Raw genomic sequence first — 25334 nt, 5'->3', positions numbered from 1 at the left:
CAGTCACCACCAAGAGCAGTGGCCAGACCCCAGTAACTTCAGTGGTCAGGGTCGAGCGGCTGGAGGGCACAGGCAGGACAGGCGGACGCTGTGGGAGCGCAACTCACCGGGCATGGGCAGTCTGGGGGGGAGAATCGAACCACAGAGGTGGAGAAGAAAATAAGGTCAAATTCTCTTGGTTCATGCAAACCTACTTCTGTTGTTTTGTTGTTGTTTTTGTCCCCTGGTGACAATTAAATGTGTTGCAAGGTGAAGTAGTCCTCAAGTGAAATGAAATCCCCCTTGCCTTCTCTGACCACGGAGTGAGTACCGCTCTGAATTATTTGACAAGCACAGTTTATCCTTTGAGCAATTCACGACTCCCCTTTTGCAAGTAAGAGCACACTTTTGTGGATGTTTTCCTTGCTCAGTACTACCTAATGGATTTTTTTTTCCCTAATAACTGTCATTTGCCCTGCATCTTGCTATTCTCAACTTGAAATGAAAAATGTAAGTTGCTGGCTGTGAATATTATTCATTATTCATTTACCAGAGGAATCTTAGGCACATTCATCCCATTTCCTCTTAGTGCCTCATTATCAATAAACCTTTGCCTCACTGCTTCTGTAAATCATTTTCATCCCTTTCCTTTGCGAACCATGTGCTTGGGCTCTTGCACAAATGTCTCAGGAGAGTAATTGGCCAAGTCAGGTAGTATCGTTTTTACTCCTTGATAAGCTGACAAAACTTCATTAAGAGGAGATTATTGAACTACACATATATACTTTTTCTGGATGAAGAAAGCGTTGTACTTAAACCATGAAGCAAGCAGGGTTTCCCAGCATTTTCCTGCGCACGGCAGCTTGCGTAAGCAATGGGTATCATTCAAAAGACTTAGATTACCCTGGCTCCCATGGGAAATGCGCACCTTCTCTCTGCTGTGACATGAAGGATGGGTAGCTAACCCTCCAGAGATAAAAGTGCACTAAGCTGGTGGTTAGATTTCGGGGCTGAGGAGAAATAGGGGAGAGTTTCAAACATCCTCTCCCTCCTCCTCATAGCCCCGACAGAAAGAAATGCAAGGCCTGAGAGCGTAGCACCCACGATCGATGGTGGGCTCCCATCAGAGGCTGGAGCGGCGCTGGCGGTTCCCCACCTTGGTGGCTGCTGTTCGTGGCAAAGGCCGGTGGTGGACGTAGAACCGGAGCCAGACTGGGGCAGGGGAGGAGCGGCTCCCGCGGCGGCTGGAGGGATCCTACAGAGGCCAAGAGTTTATTAAACTTCAGTTTAACTGGAGCTGAAATATGTGCCTCTAACGCAGGGCAGCAGAGGTTAACGGAGTCCTTTATGTAGACGTTTTATGACACTCTTTGGGGATGCATATAAGAAGACTGGGGTGTTCCGAGTAATTTAAATAAATATTTGTTTAGACTGCGTAAGGGGCAATTGGAGTTTCCCGGCAAGTCAGTCTTAGACAGATTTTTCTTTCTTTGCCCTGTCCCCCCAGCTATATAGCGTAGACACGCTGCGGTTCACGGCCCGGCCACGCAACGCAGCTGTGCCCCCCCCAATACCTTAAAACAGCTCTCATGGGCAGTGAGACCTTGAGGCCACTGTGCACCCCCTGTACTGCATGGGGGGCTCACAGGGACTGAGGACGACAGCCCCGGGGTGGCCACTGCCCTCAGACCCTGTCAGGGGTCCAGGCTCCCCCTTCTCCCTCGGCCCCAGCATCTCCTTGACAGGTAAATTCTTCGGGGCCGCGGCACCATCCTCGTCTCGTGACCCCACGGCAAGGGAGATTTTTTTTTTTTTTGCAGCAGGTGACCTGAGCAATGGAATGAGGAGAGGTGTAGAGGTTGGGGGAAACAACCTGCCGCTCTCAGGTTTGCTGTTAGTTATTTTGTCTTCCTTCTTGGTTGGCAAGTTCCCAGTTTGGTTGCGCTGCTTCTTGCTTCAGTTTGTGATTTTGCTGCCCTCTTTCTTTCTGCCAGGAAAAGCTGATGCCAGTCTGTCGCCCAGCCCCAGTGAGTGTGAATTGGTGGGTTCGAACGGTAGCCAGAAACCTAATTTCTTTCTGGGGTACTTCTAAAAGCCTAGTGCTCGTAGGAATATTAGCAACTCCCAGACCTGGGCAGCCTTGAGTTTTGCAATGTGCAGTCGGAATGGAAATAAGTTTTAGCTGTGCTTCCAAGAACAGGCAGGTTTGGGGAAGGCTGAATGTTTTTCTTCCCTTGCCTGCGCCTTTCTGTACTAATCAGCTGTATAAAACTGAAGAATGGCAAAACTCTTTTATTAAAGAACCTGGCCCAAACCTTGGCCCAATGTTTAAACTCAACCCTTTCTGTGGTTCAGTGAGGTTCAGCCAACTTTGGGTGTTTTCTGTTTTTACTCCAGCTTTCCCATCACTCCTGCTTTCCAATTTCCAAATGAAAATGGTAGCACCCAAATCCCCCTGAGATGCTCTGTCCTTGGGTAGCAATGGGGCTGCCGCAGCATCTCGCCCAGACTCAGAGTCCCCAGCTCTTCTCCACAGGGGCACCCGGGGGTCCAAATCGGGAAGCATGAGGAGCAGCACAGGAGCTGTGCTGGGAGGATTTGTTGGGGCTTGTCTGACTGCCCGTCTGAAGTACACAACGCTTCACTTGAAGCGTAAGGGTAGTCCGGGGACACACATATGCTGCGGCGCTTTGCTGGCTTCGGGCCGCAGGCTGGCTGCTTTGGCCAGGCAGAGCCCGCTCAGATGCCTCTCCGGCCGGTGCCTGCAAGCCTTTTGAAGTTCGTCTGTCACTAATTTGAACCAGGACTCCATAATGCAGAGGCAGCTGAGCTCTTGCTCAGCTCGTGACAAAATGGCTCTGGTCTCCCTCCTCCTGCCCCTCTGCTCTGCCGGTTATTTCAGGTTGCCGCTCCAGCCCTGTTCCCAGCAGCACAGAACAGGCAACTGGAAGTCACCTCTGGGAGGCAGCTGAACTTCAGCAATGCATTGCTGCTCTGCTGTGAAGAGGTTTGCTTTCGCAAAGCAGACAGACAGAAGAATGCAGAGAGAGACAGACTGACGGACCGACCAACCGACCAACGGTGTGAATGCTGTCCGGGCAGGCACAGACACATAGGATGGGGTGAATCACTCTCCAAGCTGGCGGCAGGGAATTAAACCATGCCGTAGCCAGACATCAGAGCAAGGCTCAACTCCCTTCGGGGGCTTTTCCCTCACCAGCCTTCCCCACTGGCTGGAAGGAGCATCCCCCCCACTCTCCTCTAACTAGATGGCTGATTTATATCTGCTGTCATACGCGACGGCTGGTGGTGCCTCGTTCGGCATGTGGTTAACGTGGAAGGCAACATGCATTGAGACTGTGGAAGGTTGCACCGGTGCCTCGTGCCTCCCTCTCGCCCCAACAGAGCAGACGCCCTGCTCACCCAGCGCCCAGCCTTGGATGGAAATTTTAGGGGGAATGTCTGGGGCGCATTGTGGGGAAGAGGGAGGTGCTGACAGGTTGCCGGGGGAAAGCTCTGGAGGAGATGAAAACTTGCAGCGAAGAGCCCCCTTTTTAACTTGCAGTGCTCAGGCAAGGGCTCTTTTCAGATCCTCACGGTGGGCAAAGGGCATGGGTGAGGTTAAGATGAATACATAAATCTGCATCCGATGGGGAGGCTTATGCTCTTCCTTTCAGAGGGCGAGCTTAGCCCTAAGCCCTGCATCACCCTCATCTGTCACTCACATCTGAATAACCCTCAGCGTTTCCATTGGCACTGCCTGCCATCAGCCCCAGAGCTTACCTTTCCCTGCTGCATGTACACGGCCTGACTTCACAACGCTTCGGAGCAGGGAGGGGGGTTGAATCTTGGCTACTTTAAACACTATCGTCACGTAACTCGGCTGGAGATGACTTCCAAACGGGAGGAGCAACCTTGCAACCTTGCTGTATCTAGATTTTTCTAAAGGGAACACAACCCTGAGAGAACTGGATGATCCTAAAGTAAGGCAGACAGGAGGATGGGGCAGATGCTCCCCCAGATGCTGATGGCCAGTTGGTGACACAGCTCCGACGGGAGCGGGACAGAGGCCCCACGTTGAGTCAGTGCATCAACGTGTGCAAAACCCTGTAACGCCTGTCTGTGGAGAGCAAAATTCTTCAGCAAACGGCATGGGGACCTGCCTGTTCTCCCTTTCAATTACCCATGGGTCTGTGGACCCTTTTGGACTTAAATCCCCAAAAACAGCAACTGGCCTGTGTGTAGGTATGAGTTTACAACTGAGATATAATCCCATTCAATACTTTGTCCTATATTAGTGATGCTGATTTTTTTTTTTTCTTTATGAGCTCCCATATTTTGTCTTATTCAGCATTGAGCCCAGTCTTCAGAGCAGTTAGGTGCTCACATCTGGTTCTGAGGAACTTGAGAAAAGCCAAGACCCTCAGGCGACCATGGCCACAGCAAGGCAATGCAGGATTGCTTTGGAAGGAGGAGACTACTTATCCAAAAGGTATCAAATTCAGAGCCAAAAGGAAACTGAAAGCTGTTTCAAGCTCCCTTCCCATCCTTGCCTGCCTTGTCCATCTTCCTTGGCAGGCAAGCACTGAGGATATATCAGTTCAGAGGTACTAGGTGGCTTTTGGTTCACACGCACTCTTTTAGGTGGAGGCACAAGTAGGACATAGCAGAAACCCACAATTATTTCCCAGTTGTTTGTGACCTGCCTACAGTGGGAAATAAAAGAGACGTTTTAAAATGCAGTAGCTGACCCTCTTGACTGTCATACTTTCAAGCAGGACTTTGCACATAGCCTGGTGTGCTGAAAACCCATAGCTGACCACCCTCAGCCCTATGCTTGGGGCTGCCTGTGTGGGATTTACCGAGGGTCTGGCTGCCACTGAGCTGCACAGAGGTGACTGTCACCTCCCTCTGCTGTCACTTCAAAAGCCATCTTGTGGCTGGTCCTGGCACGGCAGAGCACATCCCCTGCGACCACTGAAGACTTTCAGGTGTCAGAGAGCCAGGTCACTGAGAAATTCATGGGTTCATCAGAGAGAACCAAGATGCCCAGCTCCAGAATATTTGGCATAAACAATAATCTCCTTTCACATTCAGTAGTGAGGAAGCCATGGTACGCAACTGAGCAGTTTCATTTTCTCCCCATGGAGGCAATGGCAGTACCGTTTCTTGCTCTTTCACTTTTCCTATATTGTGTTCTGGGAGCCAGAAAGTCAGCTGCAATTACAGCAGGTTGCTAGAAGCATTTTTGTGCCTTCAAAATCTGCTAGTCAGCTCTTTTCTGCTGTTCAAATGAATGTGCTACATGAAGAAGGACTTGGGGCATAAACTGTGCCTTTTTATTCTAGCCACAGCTTCTATGTGGAGTTTTCAGAATTGATTTGTTTATATAAAAGCCAGTTTTGTTAGTGTCCTTTAAATAACATGAAAGAGGAGCAAGCAGCGCATGTTGCATTTGTGCAGATGATGCTGAGCTTTCCCCAAGTAGCCACAGGGTGTGTGAATTCAGCTAATCAGACAATAAAGCAGTACGTGCCCTCGAAAGCAGATGTTTGTATTGGAAAAACAAGCTCGTTCAGAAAAAAAGCAAGAGGAACAGCAACTTCCACAAACAAACACCACACATATGGACACACACGCACACATATTCCCCAGGCTTGCTGTGATGTACACTTAGCAGCAGCACTAGAGTTAAGGTTTAGCAAGCTGTCTGTCCCCAAACCCATGCAGTGATTTACTCCAGGAGAACGTAACCAGCCAGGCACAAGAGAGTTTAAGTGCAGCCAGGGCTGAAGTGGTTTTTGACTCCCAGGGAAGCATCTCCGAGGCACACAGAGTGGAGACGGAGCCAGTGACTCAAGTTATACGCTGGCTGCAGGGCCACCGAAAGCCTGTGGACCCACCGGTGCTGTGTGGCATCTCTGGTACTGTCCCCAGACTGCCTTTCGGGAACAGAAGGAGTTTTTGAGGCCTTTCTGCTCCAGGCCTTAGCGTTGCTCCTGCTGTATGCTCTGCTCAGAAAAATAAGTCTCTTCTGGAAGAGAGAAGCCCTAGGTGTGGTCAGGAGGAGCACAGTAGAATGAAATGCTCCTCTCCCCCTTTCATCCTTCTGCAAGTAGGCTTTTCTGGAGGAATTTGCTCTGTCTGTAATTAGCTCCCCAAGGTGGCCAGGTATTTCACAGCTATTTTTTTGTCTGCGGGTTTCGCTATGTCCCCCCTTTGCTGTAAGAGCCCCAGGTGGCTGCAGGCAGCAGAGCAGCAGTGCCAGCAGCTTTGGTCGGGCTCGGCAGGGATGGATGGTGTCCATGCAGACGAGCACATTCATGCAGTGGTCTCAGCACAACGTGAAGTCGGTGCATGCCATACCGTGAGCAGAGGAGCTGCCCGGAGCATTTTCCAGCCTTTCTTCAGTTTCTGCAGGATCAACCAAATGAGCTCCCTGGCTGGGATAGGTGGACGGACGTGCTTTCATACAGGAACCAGCTCTGCTTTATGCAAACTCAAGGGAACTGCTGATAGGCTAGACACAAGGCACTGTGTTCATCCTTATCCAGAGTTGAAATGGAGATGCTCCAACCAGTTTTTGCTTAGCAGCAAGGGTAACTGCGGCTTCCAGAATGACGCCAATGGCTTGTGTCTTATGTAGACTTCTACCACCTGCATTTAAGTGATGAATGCTGCCCAGTTTTACACTTCAGTTTGGCCCAAGAGTGAAGGTATGATTAAGTATCTGATCATCGCTAATAAAATCAGTCATGCCACATTCAGCTAAAAAATTGTGGGTCTTCTCGCCATCTTTAAACTCTTCTCTACATCTGCAGACTGCAAGAGTGCTGACTCCCTGAACAGAAATAAACCTAAAGATTTGGACCTTTATATGTCTAAAATCCAGCCGCTCCGTTTTATCTTATATAACCCAAAATGTGGATATTTTTTAAATTATAGCCTTGTGCTGACTTCTAGAATGCAATGACAGACAGGAGGCAGAAGGCTGCAACAGACAACTTGGGAACAAGTATAATGGCTTCAGCATGTGTTAAGGCAAGATCGCTGGATAAGGTTACTATGGCCAGCCAAGTCCTGGAGGTGTGCTGGCTGGGCTGCCGTGCAAATCTTCCTTGGTAAGAAGTGTAGAATACACTGCCCAACCCTATCTAGGCAAAATTTTAGCACTGGTATTTAAGCAAGAGTTGAGAGAATGATAGTAAGAGCCAGAACTGGATTTAAAAAGTCTTCTTGAACATCTGCACTAGAGGTTTGGGATTTTTTTTTTTTTTAAAAGAAGCATCATTGCTATGAAAAGTAAGAGTCAGACCATGGCTGTGCAGGCAAGGAGAGGCAGTATGAAATGGCCAGCATAGGAAGCCGTAGGGATCTGGGGACGGGCAGGGGAGAAAACCCCTGTGCCCGCACCTGGGCAGAAAGGCAGAAGGCTCCTACATCATTTAGTGTGGGAGCAGAGAGGCAGCCTGGTGCAGCCACATACCGCCCAGGCCATGTGTTCAGGTGTCCCAGGCTATGCTGAGAGCCCCCCGGGGCTGGGACGGTGTGGGGCTCCTCGCTGACACCATAATAGCTTGGATGAGCTGCTGCCAGAGCAGCAGAGTAGCAATGCCAAGCTCCTGCAGGCTTCTTTGCCTGGAACCTGGGGTAAACAGCCCTGTGCTGGCTGCGTCCCTGGGTTTTGCTGTCTTGCAGCCTTGTAGGCTGTGGGGCTGCAATCACAGAATCTACGTGAAGGAGTCTATCACAAAGGAGCTGCAGCTTGTCATTCACGTACTGTGCAAAGGAGACCTATCATTTAAAGTCGGGCCCAAAGTGGTGTATTTGAAATGTCCCACTCTCCGTTGCCTTGTGCTCTAAATGAAATTTCATGGATAAGATTGTACATAGTGAAGAATCTACTTCATCACCCTCCCAAAATAGCACACTTCAGGAATGAAACAGATACAAGTTGTGAATCCAAACGTTGCGGCGGCATGGCTAAAACAGCCGTTCCCTCCAGGAAGGTGTCAGCAGAGCAGTGGGATGCCTGGCCGTCCCTGGGTCTCACCGCATGGCCAGATGTGCAGCACAGTCCACGTCTCCTGCAACCCCTTCCTCCTCTGTGGGGTTCCCAAGACAGATGCGGTGAGATTGGAAAGGCATATCCCCTCCAGGTGAACCGGGCATGCAGGCAGCTCTCCTGCCCGAAGAGGAGCAGCGTGATGCTCGGGGACCACGTGCCCAGCTGTCCTGGGCTGTCCCCGCTGGTCGGCAATGGACACAGGGTGACTCGGGGAAGGTCTCAGAAGTGCTGATGGTCTAGCAGGCAGCCAAGGCACTGGGAAAGCAGGGTACAAGTGTGGGAAGCCAGCAAATATCTTCCTTCTACTGCTATGAGGGCAGAGACAGAGTTGTAAGAAGCGAAGGAGGCACTGAGTGGTCCTGTCACGCTTGTAAGGCTGCAATGATGCTCACATTACCTCCTTGTCAGGGAGATCTTCACAATATGTAACTCGAGGTCTCTCTAGGTTTGATTAGAAACAGACACCCCAAACTTTGCACTGAAACTTTGAGACCATCTCCAGTTACAGGAAGTCTGGGCATATCCATATGCAGATGTATGCAATTTGTTTCACTTCAGCAGTTAGCATGACTGTTTTGAGGTCAGGGAGCCTGTTTCTAGGGAATGAGAGTTGCTTCTTGGGATGCTCAGCCGAGGGTGGATGTACGCCATCCTCTCCCTACGCCGCCGTCCGTGCTCCCTGCCTCCTGCCCTCCATCCCACTGTTGCTGCCCCTCTGATGGAGACAGCTCATCCCTGCCGGTGCTCGCAGCGGCTGGAGATCGAGGAGCCTCTGCTGACTCTGTGCGTGGCTGAGCTGGCAAGGAGGGCTCTGGGCTGGCGGCAGGCAGGCACGGGGACACCCGTCGGGTGTGCATGCAGACCCTTCCCCAGCTGAGCTGCTCAAGCAGATAAGAAATGGCAGAGGAGTTCTCCAGGAAAGGTCTCAGGTCTTGCGTTTGCTGCTGCTTGAGTTGCAGGTGGCCTGGGAGTTAGGGAGGCAGCCAGCACAAAGGCACGGGGGAAAAGGTACTGACCTTCCTGACATCATAAATAATAAAAGAAGAAAGAAAGGAGGAAAAAAGTTCCTGGAATACTTTTATTTATTTATTACCCCATCTCTACTGACTCTCACAGGCGGTAGGCCATTGCTGCAGACTTTCTGGAACTGTTCTATTATCATAAGTTTTGAAAATAATAAATATCATGGTGTAGCATATGATTTACCCAGGTCGTGGGGCAGGGCACTGTCCCAGCCAATTTTGGTCGGGCCTGTCCACCCACATCCCCAGGAGCGGCAGCGAAGGTCAGCCGGTTGGAGTGCTGGTGCAGAGAGGAGGCAGGGTGACAGTCACTGGCCTGGACACCGGTCCCAGCGCCCAGGGAGCATAAATTTTGGCAAAATGTTCCTAAGGATCAAAGCAAAGAGAGTTGAGATAGATAGACAACATCAGGCTTTGCTGAGCTTTACAGGGAGTTCCTCAAAAGCCTGAGGGAACAGTATTAGAGAAAGCAATAAATGTGAAAACACGGTAGGGTCGTAGCGGCAGATGGCTCTTTCATCTCCGGTGCCTTCATCCCAGGTCTGTCTTTGCCTCCTCTGTACTAACTGGGCAACTTTTTTCTCAAATCCCTTTCATAGCTCATCCTCCCAAGCTTAAACCTGGGCCTTCCTTGCCCTCATGCCCGCGGGTGACATCCTCCTGTTTTCATCCCAATCATCTCAATGCAGTCTTTCAGCTGCAAGAGTGAGAAAAGGGCAAGGAAACGTACACCCTCTCACAAGCCCGCGCCTGGGCTTTTGGCTGTGAAGCCATGACAGAGCCGTTCGCAGAAGGGCTAAGCTGTAAATATAGAGTGAATTAGGTAGAAGGATGTTGTAACGAGGAAAAAATGGGGATTTCCAAAGGCGCGGGCTAAGATGCCTGAGCTGGCAGTAATGACCCTGGATATGACACTGCTGGGGTAAAGCTCTCAGTAGGGACATCACTAGGTGGTGGAGCTGTTTCCCGGCAAGACTGATCCTGGACTGAGAACATTTGAAAACAAGCTAATGTGAAATTTAAAAAAAAAAAAAAAGATTAGCCAGTTGGCATGATCTTGGGTTGGTAAGGAGAGCACGGAGACGAAGTACCAGTGCAGCCTTTCCTTCCCAGATCTTTAGGAGCTGAGCGTAGTGGCTCAAGGTTAAACCCTGGAGTAGGGCTACCATGTTTTTTTGCCCAAACATCCCAGCCAGAAATGTGGGCAGGTGTGACACGTAGTATATGCCGGGTGGGCCAGTCGCTCACCCAAATCCCTCTTTTTTCTGGTCTGGGGACAGTCCACTGCGTAGAACAGTGGCAGCAGGCAAGGGAGAGCCGCAGCCACTTGCCACGGGTCCCCAGCAGGGTCCTGCAGCACTCTCGCTAATGAAGGGGACACTGCTGTCACGGTGGGCAGGAGAGGACGCCCCATCGCAGCGCCTTTGCCTGTGCCTGAAGATACATATGCCCCATTACAGAAGCTCAAAGGTGGTTTTACCTTTAGCTGCAGTGATTGAAACGTCCGCCTCCTGCTTCACCGTACTGCTCTTGTATGTCACGGCCCGTTAATTATTAATTGCTCAGGGCAGTCAGGCAGGAACAGCCTCCCAGGCTGCTGTCAGACTCCTCTCGTTTCTCCCTGCCCCGCACACCGGCCGGGGTGTTTCCGCAGGTGTCTCACAGCAGCCTTTTCTGCGGCGCTGAGCGCCATTCGCAGCCTCTTTGCCGAAAGCAGTGCGAGTCCTCGCAGAAGGTCATGGGGGGTGTCAGCCAGGAACACCTCTGCCGACACATGAGCAGAAAACAGATCCCACCGAGCGCCGCGTGCCCCTGGTTTTCTACCCTGTGTTATTCAGGAGGGGAGCACGGGTGGGCTGGTGACCGGGGACCATCCGCTGAGGCCTGGGTTTGGGTCCCTCCGTCCTCAGAGACCTCTCCTGTGGCCAGGACCACGGAATGTGGTGCTCTGTGGGGTTCAGTTCCACCGTGAGCGTTGGGAGGGTGAGGAAGAGTCTTGCCGGGGTGCGCGCAGGTGAAAATGCCGGGCTCGTCCTTCCACCTGACTCCCCGAGGTGGACCCAGAGGAACCGGCAGAGCTCACCCCAACCTCCCCTTCCCTGGCTGTGCTGGTGTCCACGGGCTGCCATCAGCTCCCCTGCCATAACAGCTGCCTCCTGCCTCGAATACAGCCCGGCCAGGCACCCGTGCCACCCCCGAGCTGAGCTCCAGCACCCTCCGAGGCCGAGGCTGGCAGCTTTCCCGCACCCAGGGCAGCCCTTCTGCTTCTTCTCCTCCCTCCTCTGCCTCTGCCTCGGTTGGTGTCAGCCTTTCCGCCTGCGTCTGGGGACCGCTGCCCAGCTGCCATGGCTAGATTTAACTGGTTGAACCAATAAATCGGTCGAAAGATTTACATCCGTTATCTTCTCTTCCCCCCCCCCCCCCCCGCTCAAACCTGCCCTCCTCTCCCCTCCCACCCAAATAGGTAAGGAGAGCAGTTTGGGAGAGGCCGACTTGCAGCCGAGCTCCGACCCTTCGGGAATGGACAGCAGCTACCTCAGCGTGAAGGAGGCTGGGGTGAAAGTGCCCCAGGACAGGGCCAGCACGGACCTCCCCAGCCCCATGGACAAGGCTGACTCGGAGAGCAACAAGGGCAAAAAGCGGAGGAACCGCACCACCTTCACCAGTTACCAGCTGGAGGAGCTGGAGAAGGTCTTCCAGAAGACCCACTACCCAGACGTCTATGCCAGGGAGCAGCTAGCCATGAGGACAGACCTCACCGAGGCTCGTGTACAGGTAATGGGGGGGATGGCCTGGGGCTGGGCGAGAGGTGGGCGAGCTGCAAACGAGCCCGTGCTCGCTGGGGAATGAAACCATGAGCCCTGCAAATTTCTTGTCACTTGCCGCGCCTGAGGTCCCCTGCAGCCCCACCGCAGCCTGCAGGCAGCCGAGCCCTACCCAGAGCTCGTGCCGCAGGCTGGGACACCTCTCTGACAGGGACAGGACGGGAAGGTATGTCCATGTCTGGCACTAGTGGCAGCTCCTTTATTTGGGCTGGTGTCCTGAGCTCCAGTGTTCACAGAGATGCCTCTTGTCCTTGAGCTAATGGGACGGTAAGCCTCACTGTCACCCTCAACAAAGCTATTACAAAAGCTACTTTCTTCAGGAGACTCAGCAGGGGACATAGGTTCATAAGTCTGAGTGGGAGCAAGCTTTCCCACAGTATGGGCTCTTTCTGGCAAGATGGGGATGCAAAAGTGACCAGGACGTTTGGTACCAGAGGTGATATAGGAGAGGCAGCTCTTGTTGTTGCCTGCTTGGCTAAGTAGGTGCTGAGATGATTGCGCAAAGCCTGGTGATCCGGGCCAAAAAGGTGCTCCCACCACCTTGAGAGGAGCAGGAGAATCAAACAGCCGCACTCTGGTCTCAACCACCTCCACCCACACCGGTGCCAGCTCCCGTGAACCAGCTCCCCCGAACTAACTGGGGGGTCCAGCAGAGCCAAACCCCACACTGATGGAGTGAATGATTCTCCGAGTGCTGCTCTTTCCTCTGAGTCAAGGTTAAACTGAAGACCTGGTAGAGCTCAGAAGCATGTGCAAAAAGGAGCACCATCGCTTGGAGTGGCCATCCGCAGTTCACGCCTTGATGGCCATCAAAGGTCCAGCTGAAGCTTAGGCTCCCATTCTCCAGTCTAGCTAATCCCGTGACTTCCATCTGCAGGCATTTATCAGCTCACCGCCCCCAGAACCTGCATTAGCATCAAGAATAGCTGGCCAGTGGAGACATCTGATTGTATCTCTTATACCAGGAAGACTCCCGGGTCCCAGGCAGACCGGCTTGCCCTCTGCTCTAACCTTTACGAGTAGTTGTTGCGAACAGTCAAAGCAGTCCAGGCCAGCATCCTTGCATAAGTCCATTTTAGTCTGTACATTTCCTTCCAGTTTCAACTAGCTGCAGGATTTTGCTTGTCTGCTTGCCTAAATTGGTTTGCAGGGCTGGTGTGCTCTTCTTCCCCACAGCTGTTTCTCTTCAGGCTGGACACGGCTGCATTTCAGCAGAAAGCAGTGCCATTCCCGTCAGTCCCGCACGTAGCGTGCTGAGCGCTGCGGGATGGGCAGGGGAAGCCGGCGCTACAAACGCCAGCTCTTTACTTCTGCCACTGGACATGCAGCCCTTGATTTCCCAGGGACACATCACAAGTGCTGATGGGGTCTCCCGGGAGGCCAGGCATAGCATCAGGTTACCAACTGCACAGTGCATGAAATTCCTTTCGCTCAGGAATGAGAATGAGGTGCTGGAGGGTGGCGAGCTCCTCCGGCTCACCTCAGAGCCGGGGTGTGCGGCTAGCGCATCCAAGCTAGCATGCAGAGCTGAGCTAGCAGAACCAGGGCAGGCGAGGCAGATGCAGTCCACAAGTTCATTACATGCAACCCACGATCTCAGGGTTTTTTGTTTTTTTTTTTTCTTTCCCCACTTTACCACCGAATAAGACTGCAGCCAAGGGGAGAAGTACCTCCCCAGGCAGCCAGGAGGAAAAGTGGCAGAGGCAGGGTGCAACCGGGGGGTTTCACCGTGCCCTGAGAACAGCCTCTCTCTCCTCTTGAGACTGCCGGCACGCACCTCTCGCTTGGGCTGGTGATGCCAGGGCTCGTGTAACGGAGCAGCTGAAGAACTTGTCTAAGTGGCCTGGCTGCTCGAGCGCTTACCCCCAGCGGGGTGAAAGGGGTAAGCAATTCACATTTCACTCATTCCCCCAGCCCCACCAGGAAAGGACCCCGTCCCTCGGGCTGCGGGCTGGCACCCAGCCACTGCCTTGCGACGAAGGGCTGCCGTGCCGTCGGTAGAAATGCAGACTCCCTGTCGCCGAAGAGCGAGAACCAGCAAGCTCGTGCCGCGTGCTGTGGGTGCTGGCTGGGGGCACCCTAGGTGCCGGCTATTTCACGTGGGTTTTCAGGGGGCTGGGGGTGCCGGCTAACAAGCTGCTTAGCCTCGGCATGGCAGCGGCAGCCACCACGAGGATGCAGCCTGCGGTGGCACGGGGCTGTGCTTCCCACAAGGGAGGCTTTTGGGGCTGGGGACCTTAGTGAATCATCCTAGCACCGGTCTGCAGCTCTGGGTTGTGTTAGAGCTTGTTTAGGCTTGGCTTTGGCCTCCCACCCCTCTGGGCAGCTCTGCTCTGCGGGGGCCTCCCCATGCCAGCACTGCAGCACCGAGGGCCATCGGCTCACAAAGAGTGGGCACGGGCACGGGGCAGCAGCCCTGGAGACCGATGGCGAAGCAAATGCCCTACTGCAAGGACCAAAAGCCCAACCAGGGCCAAGGCAGAGGGTGGAAATCACAAGCCGCAAACCCCTTCTTTCCTTCTGCAAGCTGAAGAGCCACTATGTACTCAGATGGTTTAGTGGGTACGGTGGTGTTGGGTTGATGGTTGGACTCGATGATCTTAAAGGTCTTTTCCAACCTAAACGGTTCTATGTTTCTATGCCCTCCGCCAAGCTGACAGCGGCTCTGGGTGCTGTGGGGCTGCATGGGCTTTGAAGGGAGCTCAACAGTCCCTCTGTTCAAGGAAGGTATGGTCCTCTAAGGGATGGTGAGTGTCCTGGGATAATTTCACGGAGGCCAGCTTCAGCTGCCCGCGAGGTCTGAACTAAGCAAAGCAGAGCAGCAGGAAGGCAAGGTGCCCAGCAGGTTCGAGGTGTGATGCTCCCTCCCACGGCTGAGCCAGCTTTTGGCTGGAGGTCGTTCCCTTTGGCCAGGCTCGGCTCCTTGGGGAGCGTAACCAGCCGCCACGCTGCAGGCTGGAGCAGATGCGGAGCCCAGACAGGCAAGTGGCGGCTCTGGTTTTTTCCCATCCTTTTCCCAAGCTCACGCTTCATTAGTGAAATAGCTGCCGGAGATCTCAGTGCCTGGAGAAGAGCTCACGCCAGCAGCGGGCATGGGGCCGGCCGTGCTGTCTGTGGAGCGGTGGCATCCCGCAGCCTGGCCCCTCTCCTGCTCCGTTTCTCTGCCTGCCTTGGTTTCCAGCCATCAGTGCTGGTGTCCGACAACGTCGGAGCTAATTCCCCCTGCGATGCAATGCAACGTTTTCCCTGCACGCCCCCCACAACCCAGCCCCTTGTTGCCAAGTACTATTAAGCTACCGCACGTCCCTGTTTTCTGAAGTGGGAGACGTGTGTAAGCCCTGCGCAGAGGCAGAGCCACCCAGCCAGGGACAGGCTGCTAGGGCTCAGAAAAAAAAAAAACCTGCAAAGGTGTGCGGTGGGTGCTCTTTTCACGTAGGTCCCATGCAGCGTGCCTATCCTATTCCTTTCTCCTCCTCTTCCATGTCTGGGGCTGCAGAGCCCCGGGAAAAGCTCCTGCTCAGTACCAGCAACCGCCTGAGCTTCTTCCAGCCCATGCAGGGCTGCAGCAGATGCCCGAGACGGTGGCACTAGAGAAACACAGTAGACGTACATGTGTATTCACATATGGCTCCTTCCCCTTGCATGCACACACGTTTACATCCCAAGCCCACGTCAGCCTGGCCCTGGCTGCTCATCTCTCTTGGGCTGTGAGTATCTCTGCCTCCTGGCCTGCTCTGTGACAGAGGAGAAAGAGATGGGGCTGAAAGGAGGTTTTGCAGCCAGGGAATATAACCCCTCAGCCAGCCACCCCTCAGAGCCAGCCTTATGATCGCTGGGACCGTTAATGAAATGTTTTTGGCGGTGACCCTGTGATGCAGCGGGGGCTTGAAAGTGAGAGGGAAATGTCAAACTCTGCTGTAGCAAAATCACCGCCTTGGAAAAAAAAGAAAAGAAAAAAAGCAAAGCAAAGCAAAGCAAGAAGTAATATATCTTGATCCCTTTTCCCCCATAAAACCCTGGGAGGCTGGTGGAAGGAGCGGAAAGACTGAGCTAAGCCTGCAGGAAATTAAACATGAAATGAAAACAAGCTCGAGTTATTCAATTCTCTCATCCCAGGCTCCAATTTCCCATTCCAGGCCACTGATAAAATGGTGTCCAGTTTCAGCGCTCAAGGATGAATTCTGGCTCTGTTCTTGCAGGCTGGAAAGCAAAGGGCTGGTGGCCATCTCCGGGAAGAGGGGAGATGGCCTGGCCTTTCGCAGAGGGATGGGATCCTGGAGACAGACAGACAGACAGACGGAGGCTGAGCAGAGGGAGGAGGGCAGCAGGGACGGAGGACAGGGACGGAGAGAACAGATGCTGCGAGGCTGCTGAGGGAAAGAAGGAGCGCGAGAGACTCGAACGCGGCGGGCACATCTTGTCCACATCGGGGCAGTGATGCAGTGAAGGGCGCTTGAGCACAGGGGCATGGAGCAGCGGGCTGGATCCGGCCCCACGGCTGCCACCAGCCCACCACCACGCGTGCAGAAGCCAGCCTTCCCCTCCACCGCTGCTCCAGGGCAGGTGGGAGAGAGGGGAAATCACCTTTTTCTTTCACTTGGAGGAAGGACGAAGGCAGCAGTGCAGTCCCCGACTATCCAGCCGTGGTCAGAGGGGCCTGGGTGAGGTCCCAGCTCAGCCCATCCACTCGTGTCCTGCGTGGGGCTCGGTGGCAGGGGCAGACCGGCAGCACCGGCTGGGTGCCAGGGTATCGGCAGTGAGACGGCAAGCAGGAGCCTCCCGCTTTCTTTGTCTCGGGCCGTTCCTGGCCTCTCCAACCCCCCCGCAGCACATCAGCTGTGTATGCATATGGATTTAGGTACCAGCATATGGCTGAATGTTTACGGAGACATGAAACATTTTCTGTTCTGTAGATTTTTATAGGGCTGATTTGGTACGTCAGGGCTTATCAAAGCATTGTCTGCAGGAGTCAGATACATGACATTACCCTACACTCCCACTCTAATTGTTAACACCGAGATGCAGCCCACAGCGACTGCTTATCCCTGCACGAAGTACCCCATCCTGACCCCAGAGGACACGCTGCACCGACTGCTGCGACCTCCACTGTCACATCCCCGTCCCATAGCAGCCTCCCTTGACGGAAGGTGACAGGCAATGAAAGGAAGATGGACTTTTGTTGGCTTTTAGATTTGCTTTTTAAAAGTAGGTGTCTTCTATGATTGAGGAAATACTTAGGATTAGTTGGCTTTTTGGTGACATCTTCACATCATACATTGCCTTGCCTGCCCTGGTTTCCCTGGAGTGCTGCAGAGGCCTGGAGAAACCCAACTGCAAGACACCAAGCAGCCAAAAAGGACTTGGACCAGAGGAGAAAGAAGAACTTTAAAAAATAGCCCAAACCTTGTCGCGAGCATTTCAGAGCAGTGGCTCGCTGCCAGCCCTCGGAGCATCTCCAGTGCCCCCAGTACCAGCACTCCTCTTTTTCAGCCTAACGCGATGATTTGCAACAGCCTCCCAGCCCACCAGCGGCATGGGGATTGCCATTCGGGAACAGCCCGCTTAAACCATTTTGCTCTGCCAGCGCCAGTTCAATCCAACGCATAAATCAGGAGCAGCAGAGCAAAAGCCTGTGCCGGAGACCCCGCTCCGCCTCGGCCAGCACCAGGAAACCTTCCCATGGCTCCGGCAGGGCGGCTGCCACACCGTCCCGGGGAAGCCGAGCGTACGAACCCTGCGCTGACGGCTTTGGAGATCACGTCGCAGAGCCGGGCACGGCTGCGGAGCCGGGCGGGATGCTCGGACGGAGCCAGGCAGGATGCTCGGATGGGCTCCCCTGCATGGCAGTGCAGGTGTGCGGGCAGGCCAGCTGGTGCCTTTGCCAGGCAGGGGAATGGCCGCATATGCCTGGCATATGTTTGCCCCGGCCTCGTTCACAGCCAGTGCTCTGCTTCCCTACCTGCTCTCCACCCCTCTGTGCACAGCGGGGCCTCCTCCGCCCGAGGAGGAACCAGGTCACCACCGCTAACTTTGAATCTGCAGATCAAAGCGGCACGATCTGGGCCAGCCCTGGGACTGGCCTGCAGCTGGGCTGGAGCGGCTGTGCCAAGAAGAGGTAGAAGAAAAGCAGACAGATGCCTGGGGCATCAAACCTGCTGCAGTAGGATGCTCTTCATGTGGAGCATGTGCTCAGCTGGGATAACGTTAGGACTTTCCTGCTGGTGCTTTTTGCACCCGCTGAAAAGCCTCATAGGGCTGTTGATTCTGGGTGAGGGGTTAAAATCAGATTGCTGCTTTGGGTAGGGCTAGTCTGGCCAGCTTGTGGATGGCCCATGCCGGTGGCATTGTCGGGGCCGCGGGGCAGGGCACTAAACCCTACGCCATCCACAGCCCATACAGGGAGGACGTGCCCGGGCACCGCACCGTCCGCTCCCCACACCGAGCAGACCGCGGCCAGACCCGCAGCTGCCCACTCATACCACAGGGCTGGCTGTGGCGGGGAGCTGTGGGAGACCAGCGGGAGGCTGCCTACACGGTGGGGAGGGGGAAAACTGAAGCAGGAGAGCCTGAAATGACTTTTCTAGCACAAGCAAGAAGGTCAGCTCAGAGCAGAAACCACAGACCCTCGTGCCTGCCTCTCCCTGTAGCAGCTTCTAGCTGCGCTGACACAGGCTGCAAATGCCACCGCTCTCTTGCCCCCCCCAAAAACCAGCCTGCCGTCCCACCCCGTGCCTGGCTCGCCCCGCTATCCTCCAAAGACGTGAGCTTCCCACCCGGCATCTGGTTCCCCCAGCTGCCTGCTAAGCAGTGGAGCTGCCCCACGGCCAGGCACAGGCAGGGCCAAGTTGTTCATTAGCCATTGCCCCCCCCCCCGGCTCCCCTCCACGAGTCACCGTGTAAAACTCGAAGCAGAACCGAGCGGCTCTAGGACTGCTCCTTTCATGCGCTGGCGTGACCTGCACAACCCAGCCCCTGGTGATTGCCTGCATCTCTCAGTGCCTTCAAAGCGGCTCTTGATTGATGTGTTTCCCTGACTCACAAGCTTCAAGAGGCTTTGAAGACACTGGGCCAGGCTCTGATCTCTCTTAGGCTGATGCAAATCAGGAGCAATGGTGCTGACAACAGTGCAATAATCCACACTGATGTCAAGCCAGTAAAAATAAGAGCAGAAACAGAGTTTTGGTCTTTCGTCTGCCTCGAAGGCATCTGAGCAGCACTGTGAAGCAGAGAGCTGCAAACCCTGCAAAGAAAACTCGGTGTAAAGCAAAGGACACGCAGTGCTGTAGAAGGGCACTTGTCCTTTCCTGCAGTTAAGGAGGGAAGGGGTGTTAGCTTTTTACTTTTTGTCACAGTTGAGAAAAATAAGACTGAGAGTTCAGTGAGAAATGCAAGCTCTTAGCTAATGGCATCGTCATAGCCAGAATTAGGCTTGGGGAAAGCCCCAGCACTGCTGGTTTCAGCCTGGCAGCAGCACACACGGACGTATTCGCACTTCTCGTCTGGGACAGGCTGACGGCAAAAGAGCTGCGGGCAGCGCCTGGGTAATGCTGATTTGGGAGCGTGAGGGAGATGGGCTAGCCCAGGGCAATCCAGACTGTGGGAGGCAAGAGCTGCGAACGTCCCCAGACAGGCAGGACACCAAAAGATGGGCATCGCCTTTTGCCTGGGGTGCTGGTCCCAGATCCCCCCAGGGATGCGGGGCAGGACCGTTGCTCCCCCGCAGGGCTTGCGTGCGGAGCAGCACCCTGTCCCCGCACCACGCGCAACTACCCACCCGGTGAAGCCCTGCTTGCCGGTGGGCTCCCCAGGGGCTGCCAGGCTCCCAGCCACTGCCAGCAGCTCCCCTTGTTCACAGTCGTCCCCCCCTCTCCCCGGTCACCCTCTCCCCAGGTGTGGTTTCAGAACCGGCGAGCGAAATGGCGCAAGCGGGAGCGGTTCGGTCAGATGCAGCAGGTCCGGACTCACTTCTCCACCGCCTACGAGCTGCCCCTGCTCACCCGTGCTGAGAACTACGCCCAGGTGAGCACATCCCCCCCCAACCTGGTCCGTCTGTCCCAGTGCCTGCTGGACACACCACCTCTGCTCCCAGTCCCCCCACCTCCCCAAGCAACGCTTCGCTTCTCGGGTTCATCCACCTGCAAGGCTGCAAGATCGCCGGGGCTGTATTTCCAAGCACTGAAGGGCAAGGAGTTATTTAGCTGGGTGTCCTGCCCGGCTGCCTCATGTCCTGGCCCGGAGCAGCCATCTCCAAAGCGGGCACCAAGCCCAGCGTTGCGTGACACGGTGCAGCCACCCTTTGGGCACAGGTCGCCCTGCTCAGCCCATCCTATTGCTCTGTCCTTCTCCCATCATGTGTGCTGCTGCTCACTAACTGGGTTGGAAAAGCTCCAAAAGGCTGTTTCATGCCTAAAAACCGGCAGTTCCCAGGAAGGCTTCTTGTTGCCGTGCCTAGATTTCCATGCCCCTTTTTTAGGCGGTTGGACAAAAGTATTTTTCCCCTGGCAAATTCCCACAGCTGTCTCCCAGCAATGGGCTGCGGTAGCCACAGCACACTCAGTGACGTCTGGGGATGCTTCCCAAGGGACTTGTGGGTTTCTGCTCCAAAGGAAGGGTGGGAGCAGCCTTGTTGAGGTATCTGGGGCTGCTGCCGGGGCCTGTTGAAACCATTCCTGCCCTGGCCCGGGAGGCAGGTGACACGGCTGCCTCCCTGCCTTTGGTTCTTGTCCTGGGAAACCTGTCACCACGGTAGCCTCCGAAGCATTGGGCCAGCCCCTGTTTCCCAACACTGCCTTCAGACGATAGCTCGAGGGCCCTGCAAAGCACTCCCTCCGTCCTGCCGACTCCTCTTCCCACCACCCAGAATTTTCTCAAGGGTGCAGTTCTGCAGGCGTGATGCTCTGAACCCGACTTGTCCTCGCAGATCTGTTGGGAGTCCTTCCCCCCCTCCCCGAACGCCCCGGCTGTCAGCTACCTCCCCAGCCAGCGCCGCACCAAAGCTCCCCCGCAGCCAAGCCGAGGGCGTTTGACCTCTCTCCTGCTTGGCATCTCCCCTGAACCGAACAAGAAGTCCTTATGAAACAGCTGAGAGATGCCAAAGCAGCTTTTCAAGCAGAGGACACTCTCAGCAGCCTTTTCAGCACTCCCTTCTCTTGCCTTTGCAACTTAGACTGCTCCCTCCCTCCATACTGCCCTCCTCTCCCAGCCCTAGAGATCAAAAAAATGAAAAGCAATTTGCAAGAGGTAAGAGATCAGAGAGGGCCCAAGGGTGAGCGGTGGGATGAAGGGCCCTTTGCTCTCTCGCTCCGGCCAGCTGCTTGCCTCCTCCCCGCTTTCATCCTGCGTGCCCCTGTCCCCCCGCTCCGATGCAGCACACCTACTCCTGTTGGCAAATACTCAGCCCCCCTCTCTTCTTCTGCAATATCTTTTTATGAGTGATGCTTCAGGAGCCCAGACGGCCGCTCGAGGTGGCCCTGCAGGGCTCTGCTCTGCAGCAGGGCAGGCGATGCTTCCTCGCCGGGGAGAGGGGCAGGGAAACTGCCCGTGCTGGGGGCTGAAGGCAGCTCACCTCCGATGGGCGCAAAAAAGCTCTTGCTTAGGCAAAGCTGCCCCGAGCTGGGGCAGGAGGGTAGATCGGCAGTCTCGCGGCATCCCTTTCTGCCTGTTCCCTCTGTCGCAGGTAGGCCCGCGGAAACACCGTGGACGGCACCAGGTTTTCTGCGCCCAGAGCATCCCTGCTCCACAAAGTGCTCGCGGGGCAAAAAAAAAATAAAAGAGAAAAGGCTGGGAGGGGGGAACAGATGAACAGAGAGACACTGTGGCAGAGAAGGTCCTGTTCCCTGTTAGTCTCCCGCACTCCCTGCCCCTGTCCAGGCTGGCACACAGATTTTGGAGCAGACCTGCTGGCTCCGGGGACCAGCATATCGCACCCCCTCGCACGCAGGGCAGGCCAGCCGCCGGCCACGTCCCGCACGGAGCAGCCCTGACGCTTCTTTTCCCACCCCACTCCAGATCCAGAACCCCTCCTGGATCGGCAACAACGGAGCCGCCTCCCCCGTGCCCGCCTGCGTCGTTCCCTGCGAGACGGTGCCCTCCTGCATGTCCCCCCATGCTCATCCCCACGCGGCCGGCGGCGTCTCTGAGTTTCTCGGCGTCTCCGGTCCCGGCAGCCACGTGGGACAGACTCACATGGGCGGCCTCTTCGGCACGGCCGGGATGAGCCCCGGCCTCAATGGTTACGAGCTGAACAGCGAGCCGGACCGCAAGACCTCCAGCATCGCTGCCCTGAGGATGAAAGCGAAGGAGCACAGCGCCGCTATCTCCTGGGCGACATGACAGGGTTCCAGCCCAGCGCCCGCGAGAAACGGAGAGAGCACACGGGGACAGCCGAATAAATCCATCCGCTTGGACTCCAGACAGCAGTTGCCTCCTCGGGGATCTGAATGCAGCACTTTTAGCTACCCTAGGCATATAAAGTACATATGTTAACGTAAGTGGAGTGTTTCCAGCGTGAACGCGGCAGCTTCTGGCTTCATCGGAGCAGGTGGGGAGAGGGAGACTGTGGAGCAGCACCTCTTCCAGTGAGATCTGGGATGGGATGTGTCCCCTCTCGCTGCTGCCTCCCCAATAACCTGGGCATTTTTTTCTCCCCGCTCCTTTTTCTGACACCAGATCTGCCTTTCCAAAGAGCAAGAGCCCGCTGGCATTTCAGTGGTTTCTCCCATCCCACCCCCCCTCCCCCCCAATTTGTCGACAGTGTTGCTCAGATCTGTTCTGCCCTGGGCAGGGGACTGGATGGGGACTCTGGCACCAGCAAAGAGCCACCTCTCAGGCTGCTCCCATCCTCTTAGCAGGAGCCGTGACTTCCCACAGCTGAGTGGGGAATAGGGCTGGGAAGATACCCAAGGCTAGAAAGAAGGCAACATTAGCCCACCTCCTTCTACCCTCCTTCCTCCCCGTCCTGCCGTCTGAGATGAAGCCCAGAGCCGTAGATGCCCGTGAAGGGGAATGCCTCTCTTCCCAACACAGCACGGTTGGGAGTCTTTGCCAGCCCTCCGGTCGCCCAGCCGGAGATAACAGCCCAGCAGACGACAGCTTCCCAGCACGGCTCGCTGTCCCAGGGAGCGCCTGGGGTTCGCTTTGCCGTGGTCAATGTTGAGGCTCAGGCACGTGGTGGGGCAGCAAAAGGTTTCCTCCGGCTTTCGCTGGGTCGGGAATTACTATCCTCAATTTAGAGCCAGCAGTTACGGGAGGGGAGCGCAGTTGCCGTGTAAAGCCACAGGCCCTCAGAGAGACCGCTCTGAGAAACAGCTCAAGCGCTAGCACGCAGCCACGGTTGCGTGAGGCCATCAAATTCCCCAGACGCCTCGTCCCGGGGTCAGAAACGTGCAATGACAGCCTCTCCCTGCAGCCCTCCACCCCAGGGCCCTGCTGCACGCAGCCGCTGCTGGGCATCTCTGCGTGGGGGGATGGCCCAGGGAGCAGGCTGGGAAGGAACCCAAGGCCGGACAAGGCAACGCTGCCCCATCTCCAGCCATCTCGGATCCTCTTCGCCTTGCAGAGGCGGCAAGAGACACCAGAACTTGCCTGGTTTGTCTGAGCCCACGTGCCTCCCCGCTTTTCCCTCCCAGTGCTCTTACCTGCAGAGCGCTAACTGTTAAGTAAGATCTCCTTTGCAAGGCTAAATCTTTTACAAGCTTTTCAATGATCTTGTAAGTGCTAGGAATAATTTTTGAACGTCCTTTTACCCCACTGAATTATCACCGAGGAGAAGCTGAAGGTCGGCTGAGTGCTATCACCCACACGGCGTGGCTATTGCAGGCTGAGCTTGAGCTGGAACAGCCGTCTCTAAGATTCGCAAGGGAACTACAGGATTTTACTCCCATAAAAATTTGTGTGTCACCCTGCCCTCCCTCCTCATGCTCAGTGTTAGGGGATCTTGTAGTTCAGGGTCCAGGAGTATTTAGAGGTCTTGGAAAAGGCTCTAAATAAGCTACAACCAAATGTCAGGTTTCAGGTTAACAAGACATACAAGTATTTCTATAGTGCCTAGACTGCCATACGCTACCTAAACGATACACCATTGCTAGATCAAATGTAATATATATTTATTGGAATAAGAAAAGACCAGTAGCACTGTCTTTTCTCTCCTCGGAAACGCTAAGAGATGCCTTCCTTGGTACTCACAGGGAACCAGCACGCGTTTAACCACACCATGTGTACGACCAGGGCCTCCCCCATCACAAGCAGCCAGGACTTCTGTCCCAGCCTAAACATTCAGCCGAGCCATCGGGCACGATGGCCTAGGTGCTAAAAGCGATGCCAATTGCTGAACCAGTCGGGATCACGCTGACCAGTTGGAGGTGTACATCACCCCCGCTGGGTGCCCCAGAAGCCACCGAGGGTCCCAGGCCACCCAGGGACCGGTGGCAGGAGGCGGTTTCTCCAGCAGATTTTGCGCAGGCAGCTGAGCATGGTGGCGACAGCATTTTCCCAGGTACGCTGGGGAGCGTGATGCTTCCCGCGGTCAGCAGGCAATCCCGCAAAGGGCTGCGGCCCCAACAGCCCAGTAACGTTACTGATAAGGCAAATTTGCAACAGGCAGAGCTGAGGAGCGGGTGGCCGGGCAGGCGGGCACATGGGGACGGGTCCCACGTGGCCTGCAGGTACCAAAGGCAGCTCCAGGGGAGGGCCGTAGCTATTGAAGAGCTTAGCTGCATTCCCTACTGAAGTTAAAGGGTAGCTTTTCCTCATGGACTTCCACAGGGCCAGGATTTCACCCAAGCTATTTAACAGCCCAGAGGATTAAGTGCCATATCCCTCGTCTTGTTAGAGAGGAGAGTCTCCTGGCAGCAGACCTGGCATTTACAGAGGCTCGGCCCCCGCTTTCTCTCACCTTCAAATCCACGTGCAAAGCACACGTTGGACTCGCTCAATCTATTTTAAACGCCGCTGCGCGTGCCTGGCCGTAAGCCTGCCTGAAAGCATCACGAGGCGCGGCGGGGGGGGGGGGGATGTTGTTCCCCAGAGCACCCCCATCGCTCGCCGGGCTCTGCCTCCCCTCTTTGGGTGCTGCCGCCGTACCGGCACGGCCCCTCGCGCCCACGCCTGTGGGTCACGCTGGAAGGTGCTCCCCTCGGAAGCCTCCGAAAGCAGCTGTTCAGGCAGTTTTGAAGCTACGTGCATCTGTATTTACACACATTTTTTAAATTAATTTAAATGTTTTTTTTAAACTAGCTGTTAAATTAACAAGAAACTGTATAAATATATATATATACTTTTTTTTTTATATATATATATATATATATATGTACCTTAATCTAGCCAACCTGCGGCTACTGCATTTCTTAAGGGTCACAGGGTCAGTGCTGTTCTTGCAATCTCGAGTTACCATGATGATGCCTTTTTTAATTATTATTATTATTATTATTATTATTATTATTA

General features: G+C 54.8%; 1 protein-coding gene across 2 annotated transcripts in view; it reads left to right on the top strand.

Moving 5' to 3' along the window:
• The window catches only part of ALX4 (ALX homeobox 4), a 40029-nt gene extending 17032 nt beyond the window's left edge, over nt 1-22997 (top strand). For both annotated transcript variants that reach the window (XM_052781926.1, XM_052781927.1), the window contains exons 2-4: nt 11534-11844; nt 19785-19913; nt 21903-22997. In XM_052781926.1, coding sequence (XP_052637886.1) covers nt 11534-11844; nt 19785-19913; nt 21903-22226 — 764 coding nt within the window. In that variant the 3' untranslated portion in view covers nt 22227-22997. The remainder of the gene's footprint in view (nt 1-11533; nt 11845-19784; nt 19914-21902) is intronic.
• The last annotated feature ends 2337 nt before the right edge of the window (nt 22998-25334 follow it).

Source organism: Harpia harpyja, chromosome 3 (assembly GCF_026419915.1).
Source record: "Harpia harpyja isolate bHarHar1 chromosome 3, bHarHar1 primary haplotype, whole genome shotgun sequence".
Lineage (NCBI taxonomy): Eukaryota > Metazoa > Chordata > Aves > Accipitriformes > Accipitridae > Harpia > Harpia harpyja.
Note: the sequence above shows the minus strand (reverse complement) of the source record. Positions and strands in the feature narration are given on the sequence as shown.